The 18,508-nt window shown below is 37.0% G+C and overlaps 1 protein-coding gene across 1 annotated transcript in view; it reads left to right on the top strand.

Moving 5' to 3' along the window:
• The window catches only part of IPO11 (importin 11), a 107,162-nt gene that overhangs the window by 22,334 nt on the left and 66,320 nt on the right, over window positions 1-18,508 (top strand). The window contains exons 6-13 of the mRNA XM_060235924.1: window positions 2,980-3,112; window positions 6,984-7,042; window positions 7,892-7,940; window positions 9,795-9,865; window positions 12,448-12,640; window positions 12,748-12,900; window positions 13,155-13,198; window positions 17,780-17,870. Of these exons, the coding sequence (XP_060091907.1) occupies window positions 2,980-3,112; window positions 6,984-7,042; window positions 7,892-7,940; window positions 9,795-9,865; window positions 12,448-12,640; window positions 12,748-12,900; window positions 13,155-13,198; window positions 17,780-17,870 (793 nt within the window). The remainder of the gene's footprint in view (window positions 1-2,979; window positions 3,113-6,983; window positions 7,043-7,891; window positions 7,941-9,794; window positions 9,866-12,447; window positions 12,641-12,747; window positions 12,901-13,154; window positions 13,199-17,779; window positions 17,871-18,508) is intronic.

The following is an 18,508-nucleotide window of genomic DNA, read 5'->3' as shown; positions in this document are numbered from 1 at the left end:
TCACTCTATTTTATCTCCACGGTTTATTTTATTTTATTATGTTACATATTTTATAAATTTATTACATGTTATGAGTTTAAATGCAGACACCAAGCTAACAGTGTTGTCTTTATCTTTTTAAAAATTTCTCTAAAAATTTCTAACACTATGCAGAAGTTTTTCTTCTAATAAACTAATGTAAGAAAGTTCTTTTCCCACAGTAAGTTTTTTTAGTACAAAGAAATTGTGAAGTCTGGAGCAATATGTATAAGACAGCAGATGGGTTTTTGCTCGCGTGGTTATGGTGTGGGGGGAAGGGGGGGTTAGATATATAGCATGCAAGCCTTTTAAAAAAAAAGATGGATAAAATTCATTTATTTTCTGGAAAAAGTAATTGTGTGTTAAGACATAAATGAGATTATATCTGAGAAGTACTTGCATAATACTCGCAAATTAACAGCCATCTGCCTCCATCCTGCCATGCATTACTATAATTTAAATAACCTTTTTTGGAGGGGGGGGAGTTTAATTAGTTTATGTTTTGCTTAGTTTTGTATTTGTCATCAAAATAGTTTTTAACATGCAGACTAGTTAGGTTTCCATACCTGGAACAGCTTTTGAGTTGTCTGACAACAGTGTGTAGTATTTGTGTCATTTTATTAATCACTGCTGTGCTTTTCACAATGTGGCATATTGGCTGAGTTCTAATCTATTTTTTCATTTATACCTTGCCTTTTTCCTCAGTGGGGACTCAAAGTGCCTTACATCATTTTCCTCTCTTTCCTTATATGCTCATAACAACTGTAGAAGATAGGTTAGGCTGAGTGTCTGGAACCAGCCCATAGTCACCCAGCAAGTTTTCATGACTGAGTAGAGGTTCGAACCCGAGTCTCCTAGATCCTAATCCAACACTATTAACCACTATACCATACTGGCCTCTGGATGTTATGTCTACCACTTGACCACCATGGTGGCTTCCAGCAGGAAACTAGTTGCAAGTTCCTCAAGGGAAATGAATTCATAAGCCCCACAGGTGCGCACTTTTGATTGGGATCATAGTGTGGGGGTGTGAAATGGTTTCAGGTGCACATGGGAGTCTTTCTTCCCTCCCCCACACTGTGACCCTGCTCCGAATTAGGTCCCTTCAGTGCTTGTGAGTTGAGTTCCTACAGGGAACTTGCAGCTGGTGTCCTGCTGCAGAGCTCTGTGGTGATTATCAGTTTGTTGTAACATGTAGTTTGGTCTTGACTTTATATCATTCAACTTCAGCCAGGTTCATGTTATGGTGTGAGCTGCGCACTTGGTAACAAACAGTGGTGTAGTCCTGTGCTGATTTACTACTGTTTAAACCTATTGATTTGAGTGCTATCATAACTCTGCCCCAAGATTGCACTGAAAATTGTTTTGCTCAGCAGTGTTCAGTTCAATATTCATGCCTGTTAATGTTTTATATAATTGTGTTATGGATAAGATAAGTTTATTTTTGGTGTCAGGCTAAATGTGTTGGAATCATAGTAGTTTTACAGTTCAGTTTTCCTTCTTGCTTAATAGGGGAGGGATGGTGGCTCAATGGTAGAGCATCTGCTTGGGAAGCAGAAGGTCCCAGGTTCAATCCCCGGCATCTCCAAAAAAGGGTCCAGGCAAATAGGTGTGAAAAACCTCAGCTTGAGACCCTGGAGAGCCGCTGCCAGTCTGAGAAGACAATACTGACTTTGATGGACCAAAGGTCTGATTCAGTATAAGGCAGCTTCATATGTTCATATGTTCAATTTGAGAACCAAATAAACATTTCCAGATGACTGTAAAATGGTTCTCTACAATGGTCCATTGTATCGCTGCTGTTGGGATATTGGAAGAGAGGCTGCTTGGAACCAGATTTGCAGCCTGTTGTCAAATCCTGATGATGATGAGAGCCTAGTTAGCTTTAACCTTGACTAATGCTGGTATAAATGTAGTCCTTAAATGAGGCTTTTGAGGGAAGGGTGAATGAGTTGAGAGAAGGATCTTAAATCCAATGGCCTGATTCCTAATCTATGTTAGAGATTTTTCATTTTGCAGTGGCCCAGTTTCACATTAAAATCTATTAACTGAAATGTTGTCTGATGGCATTGTGCAGTGTGTATATATAATGCTTTGATTAGGAATAACACTTCAAAATAATCTTTTTTTTCGTGATGGTGTTTTTTGTTCGGAATGGTGTGTGTCTTTTCAGTCCAACGTTTGTATCTTAAATGGGTTTTGAAATAGCTATAGAAAGCTTCCTGTTGCTGCTGTATACAGAGATGTCTTTACTATAATGTTAGGTTTTAACTGACAGATAATGACAGTAAAAGTGACTCTGTATTTTAGGAGCTCTCATTGTTTACATTAGGTAGAATTCTTTTTTTCTCCTAAATGTGTGTTGTATGCCATGAAAATATATTAAAGGAACTAATGGTGAAATGGGGTTTTGTAGCAAAGCTATAAATATAATTTATTCTAATCTTCAGTCTAATGTTAATTCAAGCCATGAAAGTACATCCTATCAAGAACATTTCCATGAAATAAATCAAAAGCCTTGGCTGTTACTAAATGGCTGCTACTTAGTAAATTAAATGACTTTTCTGCATTTGAATAGCAGGTCTCTTTTGCCAAATTGAAACAGGATTTGAAACTCCATTTCAAAAACACTCATGTAGCATAAGGGGCAATTGTTCATTCTTAGAATATGCTTAGTCAAAAAACAAATTTCATCTTAGCATTTGGATCCTATACTCTGATTTCATGTGGGTTGTGCCCCTCTCCCAGTAATGACCTCGTATATCATTGTAGAAATATACTCTTTAGGATCAAAAAACCGTATGAAGCTAATTTTGTAATTCAGCAGGTAGGTTTGAGGAAAAACTCCCCTTACCCAGTACTGCTTAATACACTTCTTTTGAAGCTTAAGGGATTTCCAGCATTTGATTTATCTTTAACAAGCTTTATGAGTAAATTATTTCCATTTTTTTTAATTTGCAGTTAGCCTCTGGAATTTACAGCTTTACCTGTTCTTTATGGAATCACCATACAGATACCTTCCTCCAGCACATCTGTACTACAGATGAAACTGCTATTAATAATTCACTAGAAAGAACACTGTTATCATTGAAAGGTAATTAATGAAATGTGTTGGTGAACAACTGTAAATATATACAGTAAAATGGCATTCACATATTTCTTCTCCTGATTAAAGCATCCTGACTTTTTAGAGAGTTCAGTGTACAGTCCTTAGTCTCTACAAGGACATCTTTTGTTTACTATGTGAAGTTTGCTTGCTAATTAAAAGGGAATGCAAAATTGCAACATGCTTCTTTTTGGCAGTTGGAGCTTTTCTTTAGTATATAGTCTCAAAATGTAGATTTACATTGATTTACCTGGTGATTTTAAACAGAATCAGCATCATGTAGACTGTTTTCATAAGTACTGATGCAGTGGACTGCAAAATTCATCCATTCATTTTTGGCTCTAAAAATATGCTACATGCAAGGTGTAACTGGCTGATCCATTTATCTGTTTTTGATATATCATTTTATTGGATTATCTGTAAATATGTCCAAGGCTTTTTGTGTGTACGGATTTTCCTCTTGAATTGTTAAATGAGATGGGCTTTTCAATTTTTTCATCAAAGTAATCCTGTGTGAGTTACTGACTGTTACAAGGCTACCCAGTGAGCTTTGTAGCCGAATATCTATAATCTCCTTTGGCCAATTCTGACAGCATTCTCTTCATGCTACCATACTTCTGTTGTACTATTTGCTCCATCAGTTTGGCAGAGAAACAAACTAATCATAGTATTCTGGCCCCCTGATTCACCAGCATTAAGTTCAAACTGCAGCTTCATCATCTACTAATACATTCTTCATGTTGTGCGCTAGAATAGTCTGACAGCTCATTCTTTACAAGAATACCCTGTGCATAACCAGCCTGCTGGGCTAGTGCAGTTTGATTATTGTAGGCATGTGTTTCAAATTAAATGATGAGCAGGATAGTTCAATGTCTGTATTTAGCTAGAGAACTAACCTTGTTGAAGGCAAATGTTTAAAATGCTTTTACATCTTATATACATCTTTATATCCTGATTTTTTTAGAAGACTTTTCTCTTGTGCCGTTTACGACAGCTCATGCAGTATTCAGAATGTTGAGGGTTTTTTTGAGATACATAAAAAATGACCACAAAAATTCTGACACTGTCACTTTGTTCTGCAAATATTTTGAGTGCACTTTGCTCCAAATGGTTTATGCATTTCGTTAGAGACCTCAGCCTGTGGTAAAAATATTTAAAAGGCATATTGTATTTCTTCTTTGTGAATCTGTAGAAGAGTAGGTGAAAAGAACCTGTTGTCCTTTGAAAGTGTTGATGGCCTTCAGTGAAATTTGTAAACTTCTGTTTGTTTTGCCAGTAACTTTATTTCTTATAATTGGAATGCTAAAATCATCCTAGTATAGTGAGGAGTCAAATATTTAAAACTTCAAGAATAGTCACTGTTTTAAGAAGCAGAAATGTATTGTTACATTGGATAATAAACAATTAGTATCTTTTATATGAGTGCTAAATAGTTTTCCTTCATGGTCTTGTACATTGCAATGATGGATTTTGCGCATGTGAAGAGCTTCTGTTTGGACATATCTAAAGTTTGATTTTGTGCTCCACAATCCTCTCCCCCTCAGAAGTATTTGGATCCCTGAAAGGGAGGAATCATGTCTGCCCACTCAGGTTTCTTTTTTTCCACCGCAGCAGTTTTGGAACATTCTCCAGAGACAATCCCTCTCTTTTGATATCGTCCTGTGTGATATAGTCTTTTGATATACCCTGGCACCTGTACTGCAAAGCACAAGTTCTTAAAAGTCTTGGCAATGTGGTGGAAAGTTGCTATAGCCACAATCAGTGTCTCTTGTGTCTCACAACAGTACATGGTACCAATTGGCTGAAGTATACAGCCAATCTTCCCAGCTCTGAGCCCACTGTTTGGGAAAGTGCTAGCTTCTGAGGTAATTGTCAGTGAATTGGCATCAGTTGCACAGAAAACTGCTGGCACATCTTCCTGTGCCAGAACCATCAATGCCAACTCCCTCAGTACTGAGCTAGCTAAGATCAGAATACTAAGTGTCAAGTCCAGTCATAGTTGGAACTGAGGAACAAGAAACACAAGAAGAAACATCAGCAGAAGACAGATTAACAGAGATTGCTCCCCCAGCCTTGTTCCCAGCCCCTAAGAAGGATGTTCCCTAAGTGTTTCAGCAGATGTGGTCCCAGTACCATTGGAACCTTTTTGGGAGGAGATTCAAGATCATCCCAATCCTAGGAACACCATCAGCTGCCAAGAATCAATTTAACTTGTAGAATTATTCTTCTCATTCCATTTGGAAGACTCCCAACAGGATGTTGTCCAATCTCCACACTCTGACCCACTTCCACTGAGGCCTCCTAGGCTAGTTCCTCATGCTAATAATAATTCCCTGTCTCTTCCAAGGATTTGTTATCAGATTCCTGGAGACAACTTTATCAGCCTCAGTATCATGAGTATAGTCCACATCCATGGAGTCACTTTGAGCCAATCTTTCCGCATTACCTTCCCTATTACTGGGAGTGAGAAAAGCGGTACCATAGAAATTAGGAATAGGACTTGACTTCCTCGTAAAGGCATCATTCACCGCATTGTTCTGTAAGCTTTGAGGACCAACATTTGCCTTGGGTTTCATAATGTGACCGTCAACACTGATTCTTGATCTCATTGGCTTTGGATTCCTGCCCACCACCTTTGATGCCTTTAGGACCAGTAGAAAGTTCCTTGGAACCAATGGTGGTGCAAGCTTCTCTACTAATTCTGATGCCTGTTGTTTTCTGTGTTGGACCCAGCTGCTCATAGAAGTGGATGGAAGCACCTTTTCTTCCTGTATTTCAAAGAGGAAAACCATGATGCTTCAGGCTCTTCCTGACTTGTCAGTGATTGATGCAAGGTGTTCTTTCTCCACTGAAGATATGAGAATGTAAACAGAGGAGTTAATGCAAATGGTTACCTCTTTGGGACTGGAAATAAAGTAATCTCAGACTTCAGGACCCAGTGTTTGGGCTCATGGATGCCCAGACACCAGTTACAGTACCTCATGCTTCTTGCATTGCTTCAAATGGAGAAAGATTCCTGGGTGATATCAGTTTCCGTATCTTCCACATCAACCCTATGGCAGACCCAACAAGAGCAGCATAACTTTCTCTTTGAGCATCCACTCCCAACATTTCATTGTGGTGGTGGCCTCCCAAGGCAAAGGGAAACAAAATTCCACTCTGTGCATGCAGATGAGAAGGTAAGAAAATTGGACTGCATGCAGAGAAACTGATTGATGGCATGCTGGAAGAGTTAAATTCTACTATTAAATTCTACTATTCTCTCCATTTAACTTATATTCACCACCATCAAGACCCAAGTCCAGAAGCACCAGTTCAAATCCTTTTGTCAGAGTAGGCCATTCCACTCCTTGGATTGGTCTTCACCTCATAGATTCTCTGCTGTTATCAACAAATCCTATATTTTTCCTAGGCCTCAGTTTATCCCTCAGTGTTCTAAATCATCTGGAACCCCCAATCAGGATGCTTGATTTTAACCTTGCCAGTTCCACATTTTCATTACCATCTGTCAACATCAGAAGTTATCATCAACAACAGCTGGGTCTGTTGTCATCACAATGCAGCTTGCTTTGCCCCCCCCCCCCCCCACATCTATAGTAGTTAGATGTATTCCCCTCGACCCTACCCTCTTCCTGGAGATTTTCTTATTGGAAAAAAGGTGATAAAAATGGTGCCATGCTCAGTCATGTAGTATCAAAGCTTTATTTAAACTAAAAGATAGCTCTGGAATTTTTCAGATTGGTCCTCTGTACAACTGCAAAGCCCAAAGTGTGAATACACAGATGGTCACCCAATGAATGTCAGTTACAGGTAAATGACCTGTTTATTTTGAGACAGTAACCTTATTTCGTTTTTTCAGTGCTTCGTAAATTGACTGTTCATGGTTTTGTGGAGCCTCATCGAAATGCAGAGGTCATGGTAAGCAACACATATGCTTATTTTTTGTAAATACATTTTAAAAAAATAATGTGGTTAAATGTCTTTGAAATTAAGAACTGAGACATTGACAATTCTTGCTGCTAATTTGAATGTCTGGATGAAATTTATCTGATGAAAATGGGAAGTGCTGAAGCTGCCTAGAGTGCAAAGATGAACAGCTTTGTTTGGACAACTTTGTTTGCTTTCTGCCACTAACAAGTTAATAAAATGATTTTCACTTTCTTTGGAAAAGTTCTGCACTGTGCAGGGGGTTGGACTAGATGACCCTGTAGGTCCCTCCCAACTCTATGATTCCATGATTCTATGACTTACCAAGCATGTTTAGAATCAGGGGGAGGATATTTGATATGCCTGGAAGTCTCTAAGATAATGTCAGCATCCAAAAGGGATATGAACAGTGGGGTCACTATATAGGCTTCTTAAAATTGAAGGTAACTTTATATTGACTTGTTGATATTTAAATTATCAATATTAATGCCTGGCTAATAATTTTCTTATTATTATCATAATATAAATGCCTTAACAATTAGAAAAACTGACATTGAGTTTTTATTATCATAATAAACTGTTACAGTCTTTTGATATTTTAAATTACAATAACAGCTGCATCTGCTTCTATCCTTCTTGTCGTACCCCCTACTCTCTTTCACCTACCCATCTGGTCACCTGCCCTGCTGCTTCTGCAGGGTCCCATGTTCCCCTTTTCTCCTTTGTTTGCTTTCTGCCACTAACAAGCTGATAAAACGATTTTCACTTTCTTTGGGAAAATATAGCTCTTATGTAGTTAATTGGGCCTGTTATCCTTTAAATGTCATTTTCACTTTCTAGGGATTTCTACATGCAGTATTTGAGCGATTGAAACAGTTTTTGGAATGTAGTAAGTATCTGAAGACTTATTTTCACCTTTTGCATAATATTTCAAACTCTAGCAAAAGTCTGTCAGCTGAGCTGCATTTCAGTACTGTAAAATAAGCCTTGATTTCTGTTGCTAAATGATAACGTGCTTCTTAATGAAAAGTTTTGCAGCTATTATTGCAACTGACATACATTACTTGTTCATGAAAGTTCTGTCTGCATTAAGAAAAATATTGTGTATCACTTAGAACATTTCTCCAAAATATAATCAATATGAGTTTTGAATTATTCCTTTAAATCTCATATAGACTCTTGGTGACTTCTGAACAAATTCCATTTCTTCATTTATGTTCCAGAATTAATGTCTATGTCATGAATAGTTTGCAATTGTTTGTGATTGATGCTTGAATGGTTTACTATCATGATTGTTAAATTACCTTTTCTGTCATTTATAGTAGGAGTAGAACATAGCCTACACCTAGTTTTTCAGAATGCTTTCATGTCTGTAACAGGATCTCTGAGCACTGACTTCTGCATGCTTTTGGGGATCTTTCGGTCCAGTCTGCTTCTATTTTCTGTACCACTTTTTAAAAGAAACTGAGAATTGGTTTGTTCATGCATGCAGTAGGATAGGGTGTTAGACTCCTGGTAGAAGAGATTGTGCGACTTCCAAATGAAGGTGATAAACATATTTTTCAATGTTTTCCTATATAAAAAACTTACTAAGTGTGGGAAAGCAACTCGCCAGCAACTGTGCTAGGATTTCTCTCCATGTTGGGTTAGCTTTTAAGTCAAATGAAGTACTTGGGTTTTTTTTAAATAGGGAGCATTAAAAATTTTACAACAAAACTGTATTTATTTACTTTGTAGTCTCCATTTCTTACTGAGAATAAAGGCAAATTACAACCCAAATGAATGTAGCAAGAACAGTACAGTACATAGAAGCAACAAGATTAAAGAATATACTAATACAGACAATAAAGCTGGAGAGCCAGTTTGGTATAGTGGTTAAGTATGCGGACTCTTATCTGGGAGAACCGGGTTTGATTCCCCACTTCTCCACTTGCACCTGCTAGCATGGCCTTGGGTCAACCATAGCTCTGGCAGAGGTTGTCCTTGAAAGGGCAGCTGCTGTGAGAGCCCTCTCCAGCCCCACCCACCTCACAGGGTGTCTGTTGTGGGGGAGGAAGGTAAAGGAGATTGTGAGCTGCTCTGAGACTCTTTGGAGTGGAGGGCGGGATATAAATCCAATATCTTCTATTAAAAAACTGGCATACAGTGCAATGAAACATTATATTACATAGTAACAGAGTAATGTGGTATGGTAGATCAGTATTATCATCTCCGCATTGTAGATGAGCCTTGAGGCTGAAAGAGAGTGGCTTGCCTAAGGCAAGCTAGTGAATTCATGGCAGAGGCAAGATTCAGAGTAAGAATTCTTAGAGTTGCCAGGTCTGTGTTGGAAAATACCTAGAGACTTTGAGGGTGGATCCAGGAGGGGATGAGGTTTGGGGAGGGGAGGAGCCTCAGCATGGTACAATGCCATAGAGTCCACCCTTCAAAGCAGCCATTTTCTTCAGGGGCGCTGATCTCTGCCAGCTGGAGGTCAGTTGTAAAAGCAGGAGATCCCCAGGTCGCACCTGGAGGCTGGCAACCCTAAAAGCTCTAACTAATTGGGCTCAGTAACTATGTGAAATATTTAAATTGCAGTCTTTCCACCATGTTTCTCCTGTGTGTTTATCATGATGCAGCATTTGTGCATCTGATTGTGGGCATTATGAAATGAATATGGAATAGTTTTACATTAACTTTACAAATTGTGAGCACTTTTAAGTGAAACTTAATGCTGCTTGAACTATTTTTATTTATTTAACAGGCAGGAGTATAGGAGTGGATAATGCATGCAGAGATCGTCTGGAAAAGACTATAATTCTTTTTACTAAAGTGGTATGTTTAAATGAAGCTTTAATGAGCCTTTAATATGTTGCTTGGGCTAGTCATTTGTAGTACAAAATGATGCCACAGCTTTACATCACTTGATTCAGGCATATGAGCTGAGCAAACAGTGAAGGAAAAGGCCAAACAAGAAAAGGATTTACATCCTCCATTCACAATGCAAGTGAGGAGGAGACCCTGACCTCTTCCTGCCTTGATTTCTGTTCACCTTCATGACATTTGCTGCTATTGTCTGCTGCATTGCCAAGTGCACTTACTACATAACCTTGTTCTCCTAGCTTCAGTGAGGTCCTAATGCCTGTTGATTTTCTTAGCCCACCTATTACCTATTGTTCCTGTTCCTCTGAGATTAATTGGAGAGCTGGACAATAAGGTTGCCATATCTAAGTTCTCCAAATTGGAGATACCTAATTGTTTTATGTATTTTGATTTTTTAAATGAATTTTTGTGACTGTAAGCTGTTCAGAGGATCCTTCTGAGCCTGAAAAGCAAGATACAGTCATTTTCCTAATTCCATTATTAAAACATTTAGAAATTAAACACAGAACAAATATTAATTGTTGGAAAAGGGATGTGTGAAAAGAAAATAAGTACTGGCAGGTTGTTTTGATTTTTAGTTATCCAGTTATGCATGAGATAGAGAAGGTAGAGAAAGAAGTATTTTTCTCCCTTTCTCACAATACAAAAACTTGAGGGCATTCAATGAAATTGCTGAGCAGTCAGGATAGAACTGATAAAAGAAGTACTTCTTCACCCAAAGGGTGATTAACATGTAGAATTCACTGCCATAGGATGTGGTGGCGGCTACAAGCATAGACAGCTTCAAGAGGAGAATGGATAAGCTTGTGGAGCAGAGGTCCATCAGTGGCTATTAGCCACAGCTTATCATTGGAACTCTGTCTGGGGCAGTGATGCTCTGTATTGTGCTGGGGGGTGGGGCACAGTGGAAGGGCTTCTAGCCCCACTGTTTTTTTGGCCACTGTGTGACACCGAGTGTTGGATTGGATGGGCCATTGGCTGATCCAGCATGGCTTCTCTTATGTTAGTTTTTCTGTTTGTTTCTCCCCTCTTCAGAAAGTCCTACTCTTTTCAGAAATAAATATCAAACATAGATGCAAAATAACCAAAAATAAACTGTGAACAAATTACTAACATTAAAAATTGTATCAAAGTTGTAAGAAATTTATTAATGTGCAAATCCAGTGTCCATTACAATTGCAAAATCTGTTCCAAAACAAAGTTGAATTTTTTTTCTCTTAATGCAATGCAATGCAATGCAATGCAATGCAATGAATACAATACAGTACTTGTGCAAAATTTCAGAAGTGCCAATATGGTATCAGCGGATGGATATCTCAGAACAAGTTTGATAGAATTTTTGAAGTTTGTAATTTGTCCACAATTTATTTTTGATTATTTTGCTTATCATCCCATGTACCTCTTTGTTGCTAGACCTGGACTATGTGGAAGTAAGAATAAAGAAAGCAAATTCATTGAATGCAGAAAAAGTGCATTTTTTCATTCCTAAATTAATAATGATTTTGTGGATTTCTTTTGGACTGTGGTGGAGAAAAAGCTCATGGTGCATACTGAATTTCCCTTTTTCCTGTGATTCTGGCCAGTTAAATTTAGCAGTGTTTCCCTCTGAATAATTAACAAGGCACAAATCCTGTGTGTCTCTTTTTTCATTGTCCAGTTCATACAATATTGGGAAACATGAAACAGGATCTCACTACTTCCCTTATGTAGTCATTGCAGTGATTTGTAATCAGTCGCTAGAATGCTGGAACATAGAAGATGACTGACTTACTTTATTGAACAAGGCAGAATGTTGCCTGTAAATTTTCTCTGAGAGGGTGAGAAGCTTTTTAAAAAATAAATGAGAGTTAGGCACTTGAGCCAGCAAATTTACTAAATCTGTGTTGAGTGGTATGCCTAGAATCCAGGAGTGGCAACTCTTCTGATGGGCCATTTGTCTTTTAAAAACTGTTCACCTTACTCTATTAAGCCTAATGCAAGAACAGCCCATTAATACAAAGTAGTGCAATCATGCTAGGGAGATGAAATGCTAATTGCCCGATGACTGATGTGAAAATTTTTATGGCTCACGTGATTTATAAGCAAAATATGCTGTTTATTTTTTGTTAGCGTCTGTAGTAGATCATTTTATTGATAATAACTGCTGAGAATCTGAGTATACTGTGAATGTGAGTAATACAACAATATAGAATAAATCCCTAAATGTCAGATAAAACTGGTCACAGAATTTTTTTTTTAAAAAACATGATTTTATTATGTATGAAAAAGTAGAAATCAGTAGAGAAATAAACATAGAGTAAATTCAGAAACTGATTACTTTGTTTAGAGTAAAAAAAGAACTAGAGCTTGTCATATGGTGCTAAAATGGTTGATGTTACCAAATGAAAGAACAAGCATGCAGAAGAAATCAATTGATCAAACGCCATTAGAAATGTCTATTTCTGTTAAGATTAAATCTTATCTCTTAGATTGGGCTTTGGATGTGTAACTTCTGTTATAGTTATCCTCTTGTGTTCCTCTCACTTGACTTGTAGCTTTTAGACTTCTTGGACCAACATCCTTTTTCATTCACCTCACTGATTCAGAGATCATTGGAATTTGCTGTAAGCTATGTTTTCACAGAAGCTGGTGAAGGAGTAGTGTTTGAGCGATTTATTGTCCAGTGCATGAATTTGATTAAAATGATTGTCAAAAACTATGCCTACAAGCCATCAAAAAATGTGGAAGGTAATTTGACTTTTTCCCTGATTATGTCACTTTTGGAATGCTTTGAAAACATTTGTCACTGTGCAATAAAAATATTTATTTGGGACCTTGTGAAATATTTGTTGCAGATAGCAGCCCTGAAACACTTGAAGCTCATAAGATAAAAGCATCTTTCTTCACATATCCAACGTTAACAGAGATTTGTAGGCGATTGGTCACTCACTATTTTCTGTTAACTGAGGAAGAACTGACAATGTGGGAAGAGGATCCAGAAGGCTTTAGTAAGAAACTGATAATACATAGTCTTTTTTTTAATGCGGTGTGTGCTCATTTCCCACACAATATCTAGAAATAATGTACGTTAACAACTGGCATAATTATTAATAGCTACCACAGTATTTTAATGTACCAGAATTACAGGTTTTCAGTTAAACTCTGAGCTTCTGTTCTCATGTTTGTGAATCACTAGCTATGACAGTGTTAAAATATTGGATATTTATGATGTAAACCCTGTCATCTTGTATGTATGTTGCAGCTGTGGAAGAGACAGGGGGAGATTCTTGGAAATACAGTTTGAGGGTAAGTACCCAGATATAATTTCAATAGATATGTTGTGAGGGGGACTAACTTTACTGCTGACCTTTATGCAGATTTTAGGATGTGATCCAGAGGAATACTTTGCTCTGCTGTTATAAGCCTCCTCACTCTAGTAAAGGCATTCAGATCCTGAGAAACTTCAGGCATACTAGGGACCTGGACACCATGTAGCGCAAAGGATGTGCCCTTGCCATCTCCACTGATGTCTTCAGTAACCACAAAATCTCCAAAGCTCTCTAGGGCATAAAATGTCTCATCTTCCCAGTATTCTTGCAGTTTGCCATGGAAGAAGGGAAAGAGAGAGTAATGTCATCAGCACAGCAGAACTTTTTTTAAAAAAAACTATGCTGTATGGTAAATTGATACAGCATGATATCTGGATAAAATCATGATAAGACATCATAGTTCTAGAGAAAAATTCTGTTCAAACCCTGTATCAGGAACTTGTTCATATGAAAAAGACAGAGCACATAAAAAATTAAAGCAGATGTTTTATGGCTAGTTTCAAACATACCTGTAATAGCAACCACATGTTTCTTGTTTGTATGTATTCATGATAGCACTCAGGTTTCCTTTCCAATTTCCGTTTTGCTGTATGTTTACAAACATGTCTTAAACCTTTGCTTTGTCTGCTACTATAAGCATGGCATGAAACAGCTCTAATGCAAGAAGAATGTTGGTTACAGGAAGCTCAGAAATGTTCTTTGACCACAATTGTAGAGAGTCGGGAGATTAGGAAGGGGCTTTTGCTCTGTGGCAGATTGTCTGATTGGCATGCAGAAAGTCCTAGGTTCAATTCCTGGCATTTCCTGACTTATGTAACCTGCCCTGAACCCGCTTGCAAGGAGGGGGGTGGGCTATAAATCAAATAAATAAATAAAATTTCCAATTAAAAGGATCAAGGAACAGGTGATGTTATAGACCTCTACCTAAAAACCCGGAGAGTTGCTGCCTTTCAGAATAGACAATATGGATCTTGAGAGACCAATGGCTGCTTAATGTCACTAGGCATAGTGATGTTTTTATTTAGTAGTTTTATCTGGATTTTATTTTAAAAATTGACTTGGGCACTTCCGAGGGCTGGAAAATGGAGAGCTGAACTGCCTCTCATAAGGGAGGCAGCTGGAACCTCTGTGTGGGGGGTAGAGAAGGCAATCTAATGCCTACTACCTACTTTTCTCATTCAAAGAATAGTCCAAGACATGCCTGGGAAACTTGGAGGAGATTTACTTTGGCAGAAAGGGAGCTCCGAGGGGGCTCCTTTGAAGCTTTGAAGAGTCTCTGGCGACAAGTGCTTCACATCGCCTGCAGAGGATCTCCAGAGTCATTAAATTGACTTAAACTCACCAGGATCCAGCACCTCTGTATTACAAATAACATCTGGATTACTATCAGGACGGTGTCTACTTGCATAGCCACTGCAGAAGATACTGATTTTTATCTTTCACTCCGGGACGAAAATAAGGATTTACAAAAATAATTAAAAGGTGGCAAAAAGACTATAGCATGCTTATATAAAGAAGAGGAGGAGGGGTGAATTTGGAACTATTTAGTATTAAAGAACAGAGTTTAAAAGTGAAAAAAACAAGAATGTTTTGAATACTTGCAGTTTCTGAAAAACACAGCATCATCACAGTATTGCTGGTCAGTAGAATTCCACAGGAAGTGACGTTTTGTACCATCGTGTGATTTGACTACCAGCGAGAACGGGACTTAGAGGCAAGAAAAGCAGGAAGTAACCATTGGAAGAAGGTCAAATTGCAAGTCAGCCAGCCTACTCTAGGACTGAAAAACCATAGAAAAACATTGGTGGCCATTAAAAGAAGGGCAAAATAATTTTTTTTTAAAAAGTGCTTGGGACTTTAAAAATTGGTGGAATTGGTATATTTGGACATTATAAAGTTAATCCTACTGGACAGTACTGTTGAAAGCAACTATAGAGGCCTAAAAAGGAAGAAATTTTTTTGAAAAAAAGGGGGTAAGAAAAGTCACAACCACCATTTTGGATTTTTAAAAAAATTGAAATATTAATATCTCGGCTTAGGGGGCCCCTAGAGCGGCGATTTTAGGCTCATTGGAAAGAGCAAGTCCTGCTCTTTTAAATCTGATACATAGTTTTCAATTTGTTGAGATCAAATTTTCGAGCATTTTTTAATGTCAGATCACAAGCCAATACGTACAAGGGCCACCTCAGTGGAAAAGATGCAGGAGCACTTAGAGGCTATGGAAGCAAGGCTGATGAAAGGAATGAAGGAGCTTAAGAAAGAAATTAAAAAGGACATTGAAGCTAGTACATTAGCTCTAGAGAAAAAAATTGAAGACCTTAAAAATGAAACTGTAGTAACATCAAAAAAAAGTGGATGAGGTGGAGAAAAAAGTAAAATAATATGATTCCACCTTAAAAAGTGTGCAAAGAAAGCTGTATTTCATGACTGTAAATTTATAATTTAAATTGATGGAAAACCTGGTACATCTGAGAGGGGTACCTGAAAATTGAAGAAATTTTCCTATAAATATAGAGCATTTGCTGATGATGTTATGTTCATAAATGAAAACCCATTAAAAGTAATGCTCCTGAAGAATACAAGAATATGGAGAATTGGCTGGATTTTATATAAATAAAGAGAAATCAAAAATTTTGTGTAAAAATATGAGAATTGAAAAGCAGAAAGAATTACAGAGCTCAACGGAGTGTGAAGTTACGTCTAAAGTAAAATATCTAGGTGTGAAAATTACCATGAAAAATATTGACTTGTATATAAATAATTATGAAAAGTTATGGCAAAAAGTGGAAGAAGATATGTTAAAATGGAATAGACTCAATTTGTCGTTATTGGGAAGAATAGCCGCAATAAAAATGAATATTTTTCCAAGAATAATGTACTTGTTTCAAACTATTCCGATTGTGAAGGACAATAAACAATTTAGTAAATGGCAAACGAAGATTTCGGAATTTGTGTGGGCTGGAAAGAAACCAAGAATTAAAATGAAAGTGTTAACAGATGCTAAAGAAAGAGGTGGATTTCAACTACCAGATTTAAAACTATATCATGAGGCAGTGTGCTTGGTGTGGATAAAAGAATGGATAATGTTGTTAAATAAAAAACTTTTAGCATTAGAAGGACATGGAAACAAATTTGGGTGGCAAGCATATATGTATTATGGTAAAAGTAAAATGGACGGCTTCTTCTCACACCATTATATAAGGAGAAATCTGTTAAATACGTGGATAAAATATAAAAAATATGGAGATGAGAGAAAGCCGTTGTGGATAGTGCCAACGGAAGTAATAAAAATATATGCTGAAGGTGAAGGAAAGTGGCTATCATATGGTCAAATACTGAAAATCCAAGGTGGTAAAATCGAATTAAAGATGGTAGAATTAAGTAACAAATATGATTGGTTTCAAATTCAACAAATTAAGAACTTTGTGGAGAGTGACATTAAAAGTGAAGGAATAAGAAAAGAGCAAATTGAATTGGAAAAAGTTCTGCTTGGAGACAATGAAAAGGTGATTCCAAAACTATATAAAGTATTACTGAAATGGTCTACTGAAGATAAAGTAGTAAAATCTCAAATGATAAAATGGGCAATTAATGTTAATAAAGAAATACAGATGGAAACATGGGAATATTTATGGAAGAACTCTATGAAAATTTCGACATGGTATAGTATCAAAGAAAACTGTTATAAAATGATGTACAGGTGGTATATGACTCCTAAAAAGCTAGCAAAAATGAACAATAAGATGCCAGATAGATGTTGGAAATGTAAAGAGCATGAAGGTTCTTTCTACCATATGTGATGGACTTGTGAAAAAGCAAAACAGTTTTGGCAAATGATTCAACAAGAAATTTCTAGAATCTTGGGATATGAATTTAAGAGAATTCCAGAGACTTTCCTATTGGGATTAAAAATGGAGAAATTTCCAAAAGAAGATAGAACTGTTATTTGGTACTTGCTTTCAGCTGCTAGGACATTATATGCGCCATTATGGAAGCAAGATAAAATACTAGAAAAATGGGACTGGATTGTAAAAGTTATGTCATAGAGTGAAATGGATAAACTGACAAGAATCTTGAGAGACTATGAGTTAGAGGGATTCAAAAGGGATTGGGATAAATTTAGAAAGTACATAGAAAAAGAATGGAAAATAAAAGGACACTGGGTGATTTTTGGGAATACCACTTAGGTTTTCAGAAGAAGAAAGAAGATGAATTATAACAACTGGGTGGGACTCTATAAAGAATAAGAAATGGTGTTTTTTAATTTCTTTGCAAAATGATATATATATATATATATTCTTTTTATTTCTTCTTATTAAGATTCTTTTAAAGTTAAAGATACCTTTTGATATTAGAAGTTTAGGTAACTGACACCAGTGGAAGTCAAGATTTGGGGGGAGGGGAGGAGGGGAAAGTGTAATGTATGGGGAGGGTAGTAAGTGTTAATATTTTATTAGAACTGGATATAATTGCCATATATTACCAAATAAAATTGTGTTTAACAAAAAAAATGGTAAATTTTTGCCTTCTATCATGAACTATTCTTTCTTTTTTCCAGCCCTGCACTGAAGTGCTCTTCATTGATATTTTCCATGAATATAATCAGACTCTTACTCCAGTACTTCTAGACATGGTTCATAGTCTACAAGGTACATTTTTTTCTAAAATCATATGATATGTAGAATGTTGACTTAAGCCTCCCTTGCCACTTTTCACACTCCCTATGCAGCAGAAAGAGATACTGGAAAGAGATACTAAGATACTGAAACCTCTATAGCTTTTCACCACCTCTCATTGAAGTTTCCCTGTGCAAAGTCTCTTCCTCAGCTTAAAGGTGGAGTCTGTCATGCTCCATTCTTATGTCCAACAATCAAAGCAATACAAACAATATACATACTGTAATAAGACGCTTTCAAGTGAATAAAAATCCACTTATGCAAACCACTTTGTATGTAATTATTCAATATAATGAACAGAAATAAAAGTGACAATTGGGAAGAGGTTCAGCAACAGATGTCCATACAAAAAGTTCTGAATCATGCAGTCTTCATAATACGGGTAAGTACAAAAATGTCTGCAGGTCCACAAAGACCTATTTAGTGCACATTATATAAAAAAACCATCAAGAAGAGTCAACCAGACAAATAAATCGCACAAGAAGTCCTGGCAATGACTGTTTTTGTTTTGGTCATCTTCTTCTGTGAGGAAGGTCATCTTCTTCAGTGAGGAAGGTCATCTTCAGGAAATGTATCTTAATATATACAGAGTTCATTCTCAGTATAACAAT

This window comes from Heteronotia binoei, chromosome 4 (genome assembly GCF_032191835.1).
Source record: "Heteronotia binoei isolate CCM8104 ecotype False Entrance Well chromosome 4, APGP_CSIRO_Hbin_v1, whole genome shotgun sequence".
NCBI classification, from domain to species: Eukaryota; Metazoa; Chordata; class Lepidosauria; order Squamata; family Gekkonidae; genus Heteronotia; species Heteronotia binoei.
Note: the sequence above shows the minus strand (reverse complement) of the source record. Positions and strands in the feature narration are given on the sequence as shown.